Source organism: Solea solea, chromosome 17, assembly GCF_958295425.1.
Source record: "Solea solea chromosome 17, fSolSol10.1, whole genome shotgun sequence".
Lineage (NCBI taxonomy): Eukaryota > Metazoa > Chordata > Actinopteri > Pleuronectiformes > Soleidae > Solea > Solea solea.
In genome coordinates this window covers 6,361,483-6,369,990 of record NC_081150.1, presented here as the reverse complement: position 1 = coordinate 6,369,990, position 8,508 = coordinate 6,361,483, and the positions used below count along the sequence as shown (strand labels likewise).

Genomic DNA, 8,508 nt, shown 5'->3' with positions numbered 1-8,508 from the left:
AGCAGCCAATCACAGTGATTGGTGTTCAGCCACTGCACAGTCTCTCGACAACAGACAGTAATGTCGCTCACTTCGCCCCCGACTTGGATATAAGAACGACTAACCGCCGGGGGTGGGGCGTCCCGGACTTATAGTGAAGTTGACTTGACTTTCATACAGCATTTAAAATATTGTTTAAACAGGCCCACACAACTCATTCATCCTGGACACACACACACACACACACACAGACTAGACTAGACTTAACCAGCACGTAACATTGGTCAGGATAACACACACACCAGCTGCATGTGCGACTTTTCTTTCTATCCTGATAAACTTTGTGAAATCACTGTATTATGAGACGCTTATCAGCCTCCATAGTTCCCAGCCCAAAAGTGTTTCAACGTAAAGTCACAATGTTTGACCATGTGACTGTCGGCAAATTAGGCGGTAGTGCCACTCCAGGCCTGCTGCACACATCATCATTATCCACATTATCCCCAAAACTGTTGTTGTTGATGGCGTCGGGAACGTTGCACAACTTTAATCCTTGGCACATCGCCAGCAGCTGCTTCACCTCTCTTTTGAATTTCATGCTGAAGATGTAGTATATCAGGGGGTTGTACACGGTGGAGCTTTTGGCAAACATGCACGGCAGAAGGCTGACCTCGGGAGGGATGGTGTTACTGTCGTGGAAGATGGACCACAGGCTCACCATGCCGTAGGGTGACCAGCAACTTATGAAGCCGACACTGACCAGAATGGCAATCTGCAATAGGACATGAGCACAGAGTCAGTAAAGACAGAGCGAGACCTCTGGTTTAGAAAAAAAAGTTAAGATTAAAGAATCAGATAGCTACGACGGAGTATTAGGGCCAAACTAAAAAGAATAATGTTGCAATATTAAGTCGTAACATTATGAGAATAAAGTAGTAATATAAAGACAATAAAGTCGTAAGATTATGAGAATAAAGTCGTGATATTACGAGAATAAAGTCGTGATATTATGAGAATAAAGTCATTATTAATCAAACAATGACGATGAGCTGCAACCTGCGACAAGATGAGAAACACAACATTTATATTATGGTTTGGACTTGACAGTAGTTTGGGAACTACTTCATCATTTTGGCACAGTTTGTTTAGAGGAAAGAATCACAAACACAGACTTGGAGGAAATCATCTCTGCTCGCGGTCGACTGCAAGCTGTTCAGTGAGGTTTTGTTGTTTCTCGAGAAACCATTAGATTGAAAATTCAATTTTTGGATCCAGAAGGAGTGGAACTATGGCGAGCACGGCGCCTTCACCGTCGTCGGTACAATAATAGAGAACCTAGCAGGACCATAGCAGTAATTTTCTGCTTTTTATATATATTTATATCTATAGATATTCTTTCTTTATTATTCCCAGTTTTGCACTATTGTATATTGGAAAATGTATACACCGTGAGTACCTTAAATAACAGACTACTGGTCTTCTAGAATAGAAGAGCACACTCTTCATCAGAGAGAACCACTTACCACCAGCATCCTCCGTTGTAGCTTCACAACATTTGGGATTGGATTGCTGCTGAGCAACGACTTCTTGTAAATGAAGTGGAGCTTGATAGCGATGCCGAGGTAGCAGCAGGTGATGACGATGGTAGGCGCAAGGAGGTTTATGCAGAACATGGAGATGACGAAGGAGAAGCCCTCATGTTTCATCTGTCCCCAGGCCAGCGAGCAGGACAGCCCGAAGGGCTCCGGTCCGTACCGACCCCAGCCCAGGATTGGGAACAGAGCCCACATGAGCGCGTAAAGCCAGCACCACAGGCACAGCATCTTCACCTGTTTCCAGCTCACGTTTTCCTCTGCACAGATAAAAGGAAAAGTAATTGGTTTTCACCGCTGTTCTTTTAAGCATGCGATGCATCATTCTGAAGATAGAGAGTCTTTATTAAAGCACTTCACACCTAAAGTGACATCTACTTTGTCACTGACAGAGAGAATGAATGCTTATACTGCTTATACAAGAGAGGGGTTATTATCGCACGTTAAAAGGAATAATAGCAAACACATTTATTGAGCACAGAATATACTTCTTCTCTTCTCTGCTTCTCTTCAAAATATAATTTCTGTGCTTGCATAATATGTTTTTCCATGCTCAAAATCTCACATTGTTCCTTGTGTGAATGTGGCCCAAATATGACGCCATATCAAACTGACTTACATAAAGGTGTGCACACAGTGATGAGACGTTAGAGATGAAGATGAGTAACAAACACCATATCTTGAAGGTTCTGTTAGAAGAGATAACTGGCAGAAATTGAATCTCATACTCGTTTGTTTGTATAATTACTTTAAGCTTCCATAGCCTTAGAATATATATATATAGATTGTAGATCGCTCTGCTTGTTTTACCTTATTCTTCTTATGTCCATATGGACACTCAGAGGGTCTTTCACACTTGAATTTGAAGTTCTTACATGTTAATCACATCTTATGTACATAAAGTATTGTGCACGATGTAAGCCAAGTCAGGGGTTAACATGCAAACAGCCCATCTGATGGGATTTTGTACGTTTATATGCGCAGGCATTTAGATATCCAAGCTGTGCGTAGCCTTTACTGGATGTGCATCTGTGTGTTGCTTTAAATGTTTTCAACGTGCTTCTAGCAATTTGCAAGTGGTTGGACCTATAACTGTTGAACATGGCTAAACCCACCTGTCACTACATATTCTAGGCTGAACCTGTCCACTTAATTCATCTGCATTATCAGGCACAGAGATGCCCTTATGTTTTTTTTGTTGCATTTTATCCATTCTCCATACACTGTTTTCCCTCTTTAAACATGACTTGTTCCAGGTTATAACAATGTAGTGTGTATTTATAATATGTAAAATTGTATGTTTTAATAACCAACAAAGTCTCTTGTTATAAAGTGGTAATATTTATATCATAATAAACATACGCATTTGTGTTTTTGAATTACTTTAATATTGTTTTGACGTGACAGCGGGAGACTTCTGTACTTCACTACACCGCGTCATGTTCCTGTCACGCTGGCAGTGACAAAGTGTAACTAACCACTGCTTTACACAGAATTATATGGAACAGAATTAACCAATTCACCAGTTAACAAAACTAAACATTCAGAGATGCAGCTGACTGACACGAGTCCCTGTCACATCGTTTTCACACAAAGAAACTGAAAAAAATGGCTTCTTTGACAGACATTAAAAATTAAATCTTATCTTAATCCAGGGGCATCTGCTTCTTATTTTTAATGCAACATTGTTGAGGGTTTTATTTGTATTTTTATATCTAAAGCTATAAAGTTTGACATAGCCGCAATATTTTCATCATTGTTATTCATCCTCATTTGACTTTTGGGTTAGGGGTTAGTGTCACAGTGTTAGTGTGAAAATGTAAAAAAACAAAACAAAAAAACATGACAGCGTACATTTCTATCATGATTATGCTTTATGCTTAACTCTGAAAATACCAGACGGTAGAATTACTCACTGAGAGACCTCAGATTGAGGGAAACAGCAAAGCGCACGATGGCCAAGACAGTCAGGTTCATGATGCTGGCGATGCCAAAGAAGAATCCTGCCAGGCCATAATAAATACAAGTAGCCTCTCCACCGAGCCAGTGGTGGTTCCAGGCAGATGCCACTGTCAGCGGGTACATGCTAATAGCTGCTCCCAGGTCTGTCACTGCCAGATTCACACTCAGCAGCTCAGGTGGTTTCATTCTAGACGACCTTTTGAATGCCATGACGAGCACTAGGACGTTTCCCATGATGGAGAACACAGCTGACATGGACATGGGGGGGGAAAGGAAGAGAGGGGAGGGAGGAAAGGAACAAAACACACATGGTTTTAGTGAACAGTGATGTTCTCGTGTATAACGTGGAACAGAAATCCACCCATGATTCACTGATAGTTGATCGAAACTGAACTGAAACTGAACCACAGGTACACAGAGAACCAGGTAAAGCTTTTATTTAATGTGAAGCAAAACAAGGTCTTAGGAAATTCCTGGAGACCATGCTTGCCTGTATTTCCATGTCTGTGGTCTAAAGAAGAATCTACAACTTAGCCTGTTGAACGAACAACCTGTTCCACACTGAAAAGTTTCTTTTGCAACTTTTTCTTTTACCTTTCACCACAAATTGACTGTGAACATGGTCACTGCCAGTTCAGAGTAACTGAGCTCCATGCTGTGCCACAGATCTGTCAGAGAACTATCAGAGACACATGTACATATGACAGCCTGAACAAGAGACTTCCTATTCCTTTTAAAGATCACTGCCTTTGGCTCCAAAAGCAGCTGAGAGTACTGTCAGAATATCTGTTGAGAGCAACGATGGCACTCATTCATGTAGTCTACATGAATAATAATTGGATTGGTCTGTAGTCTGTAATTATTCTTTCTCCTGTTGGATGGTATTACAAGGAATGTAATCCATTCAAATGAAACAACACAAATTATTATTTTGTTTTGCTTTATTTATTTATTTTGTAATAATGTTAATATGAATAATTCCACAAGATTTTTGTTGTTTTTTGTTGACATGTGGATATTTTCTTTGCTATTGTAAACTTACGATTATTATTATTTTGCTCGTTCTAAGCTGCCTTCTAAGCTGTGGCCCTATAATAACCTTATAACCATACAATACAGCATACATATTCATGCAATCATTCGACCACAGTGGCTTAACCACTGCTTGACCATTTGCTTGAATACTGTGCAGACAGATGTGCAGGTAGATTTTTTCCCTTTACCCTTTCTGTTCCGCTCCTGAGACAGATATAGATTTCCATACTGGGCAGTCGACATAGACCCATTAGACTGTAGGAATGTCATCCTTTTCCAAATCTTATTTCCACCATCCTTAGCAATAAACACTCAACATCCGTTTCATTAAAAGTGTCTGATGTGTTCTGGTATTCAGAGATGGTCTTCTGTAGACATTTCTCTGTAGACATTTGTTGTGACAAATGGTTAGATTGAAACTACTGTTGCGTTTCTATCATCTCGAGCATGTCAAGCAATTCTCCTCCGATCTCAGGCATCAAGGCATTTTCACCCAGGGGAACTGCTGCTCACTGGATGTGTTCTCTTTTTTCAGCCTATTCTCTCGAAAGGAGATGGTTGTCTTTGTGGTAGCACCACGGACTTATAGTCACTTAAATCTGCAGCCCGGTCATCTGGACCATGGCTACAATTAGAGACTGTCCACCAACAATACTCGTTTGTAACTGTGGGAAAATGCAGGATTTCCGACCCATTTTTAGGTTTTAAAATAGGTGCCCCTAGTGGTGGTATAAATAACAGCAATCTGGTACCTTGGTGTGTCGGCAGTTCGTTTAGTGGTTAAAGCATTGTACTTTGGTGTGGTTGACACATGTTCAACTCCCATGTTAGACTTTTACATGCTCATTTTATTTTTTTATTTTTTTATGTCATTGTCTGCAACTTACCGCCTAGCACTGTCGTTTATTTAGCCCAAACTCTCACTAACACTTGTGCGTGGTAGAGTTGAAAAATATCAAAAACAACTAAAAATACCGGGCCACACGGTGGTGTAGTGGTTAGCACTCAGCACTCTCGCCTTGCAGCGAGAAGACCCGGGTTCGAGCCCCGGTTGGAACAAGGGCCTTTCTGCATGGAGTTTGCATGTTCTCCCCGTGTGTGTGGGTTCTCTCCGGGTACTCCGGCTTCCTCCCACAGTCCAAAAACATGCAATGTGGGGATAGGTAAATTGGACACTCCAAATTGACCATAGGAGTGAGTGTGAGAGTGAATGGTTGTTTGTCTCTATCTGTGTGTGTGGCCCTGCGATGGACTGGCGAACTGTCCAGGGTGTACCCCGCCTATCGCCCGATGTAGCTGAGATTGGCACAGCACCCCCCGCGACCCTCTGGCAGAGGATAAAGCGGTAGATGATGACTGACTGACTGACTAAAAATACCCATAGTTCATTTTCAGTTGGAGGTCAGGTTGCTACAAGTATGCAAGTTTCTGCCATGTGATTGGCTCATCAGATATAATGTTAATTAGTGTTTTCACTATTTATTACGTCTTGTATTGTGAGTTTGTGCTCTGCATGTTTTAAAGCAGTGTTTACCAACCCTGGTCCTTAGGGAACACTGGCCTGCATGTTTTAGATGTTGCCCTGATTCAAATGATCAGCTCGTCGTCTCTGCAGAAGCCTGATAACGAGCTGTTCATCTGAATCAGGTGTGTTAAAGTATAAATGCTGCACATTTTTAGTGCCAGTGACTATAATAGGGTGTTGTGAATTAGGTTTCTATTTACACTGAGTTTATCTGTTTTATTGGAGCCCGAGCACACTACTGAAATTGCTTTCTTGAGTAATATTGTAAAGTTTTGGAATAAAAAGCGTATGTTCTGTTTTCAGAGTGACACTGTTACATCTGTGCAGGGACGACATAATATGAAAAATCGCTCCTTGACATACTCAACATATTTACAGAATTGTTTATCAATGTGCTGTGTCCCGATTAAACTAAATCCCTGAGTAAAGAGAAGAGATTTCTCTCTTTTTATTCATTTTCAGCCCTTCTTTTAATTTATTATTTAATGCTTAAATGACACTCAATGACAGCCCCCCACACCCCACCCCCACCACCCCCAGAGTGCATCACTGAAAACACCATGGTGTTGTAACACCTGCCATCTTGATATTGGCCTTTCATACATCTTAATGCACCTGTTACCTGCTTATCTTTTTGACCAAAGCCACTGTGAAGATTCAAGTTTCACCTAATTGTCCAACAGTGATAAACAGAAATGTACTCTGGCTTTCACTACAACAGGGCAGGTCAGCTAAGAACTCTCAAGAGCTCATTAATCAAAGAACATAAACATCATCTATCTTCTCCCTGTTCTCTACAACTACATTATGATCAAGGTGTGCACAGATATTAGCTGCAGCTTGAGAATGGATGCTGCACAGGGGTGATTGCCACTTATGCTACTGGCAGGTCTTAAGAAGAGCGGCGTCTGGTAAAAACACCCATGAAGAGGGATGTGTGCTTCATACGGAGCTGTGAACAATTCACTGTCAGGCTCAGAACTATAAATGTGGCATACAAACACATCACAGATATCTTAGCAGGTAACAGGAGGGGCTCAATGGATTTGGTTCAATTTCCGTGCCAATAAGTACACATAACCACCACGTGCCTGGATTTAAAAGCACTTAAGCACTTGAAAGTGATGCTCTCGACAACCAGTCACCTATGCGCACATTTTTGGTACATTTTCAGTATATGCGTAAAAATGAATGATATAGAATGAATTTGTGCTTCCCCCCCCCCCATCTATAACTAACATAATTCTGCAGAAGAAATTAAGTTATAAACAAGCATTTGTGCCATTCACACTGGAGACCTCTTGTTCGCGTTTACTCTTTGCTTTACGCGCGGCTTTAAACTTACCCACAACCAGCATGTAAAAACCAAACAAGATATCCAGCGCTGGCGACAGAGTTGAAGCATAGACATCCATCGTAATAGGAGACATCCATCCATCCATTATCTACCGCTTTAGCTTCCACCGGAGGAGATTTGCGCTCCTGTGACGAGGGAAAGTCACTCTGTCTTGCGTCCAGCTGTCAGATCCATCTGTCCTCCACAAGGCACAATTACGCAAGTGCTCCTCAGGTCGTTCTGTGTGCCTGCAACTTACGTCCGACTGCACTGCGCTCTATTCAGCAGCGTGTGTGGAACAAGTATCCCACTGATTAATCGATCAAACTGGGCAAAGAACGAGATTGGCGACATCATGCTCTTCACTGCGCAGCTTCCCTGCCTTCATTTATTTACAGCAAAATATCCCCCCCCCCCCCCCCCCGCCACCACCACACACACACACACACGCACACACTTTCAAACTGTCTGTTCGACAATCCCCTTTCTTCTCGTTTCACAACCCTCGTTGATATACGATTTGTATGATATAAAATGTTAATGCACGACATACAAAGTGTAACTTTTATACAGTTAACTCAGCAAAAACAATGGTTTTATTTATATTCTGGTGTCATGACATGCATTAGAATACTTCAATATGCCTATATCTGCAGCTCCTTTGTGGTTAATAATGCTCCAGTGTGCAGTACAAGGATGATCACGGTCCTCATTAATGCATGGATGTTGTCTATAGCACCAGAGGGCTGGACAGCGTCTCCTTTAAGGTTGTGACAAAGACATTTCTTTTGTAATCCATAAATTACTCAAGTCATTTGTACATGTGCCTCAGGGACAAAACGTCTTTTTTTTTAATCTACTGACTCTTGCATCACGTCCTCTCATATGATTCAGTGATCTGCAGAGACACAACTGTAATATCCACATCACCTACAGGGGATTTATCTTAAAACTTTATATATGTATAAACATTAAAGGCTGTCATAAATGTTATCAATTCAAAATCGTCTAAACCCTGAGGGTTTGACTGCATAATTCCATTCTACTACAGCCTGTGTTTCAAGTCACTTTAACTGTTT

The 8,508-nt window shown here is 41.4% G+C and overlaps 1 protein-coding gene across 1 annotated transcript; it reads right to left on the bottom strand.

Moving 5' to 3' along the window:
- Window positions 1-7,778, bottom strand: opn8b (opsin 8, group member b). Its single transcript, XM_058613465.1, has 4 exons — window positions 7,439-7,778; window positions 3,488-3,781; window positions 1,503-1,831; window positions 1-751 (listed from the first exon to the last, which is right to left on the bottom strand). Exons 1-4 carry the CDS (start codon window positions 7,533-7,535, stop codon window positions 383-385), a joined length of 1,089 nt encoding a protein of 362 aa, XP_058469448.1. The 5' UTR covers window positions 7,536-7,778; the 3' UTR covers window positions 1-382.
- Between the last annotated feature and the right edge of the window lie 730 nt (window positions 7,779-8,508).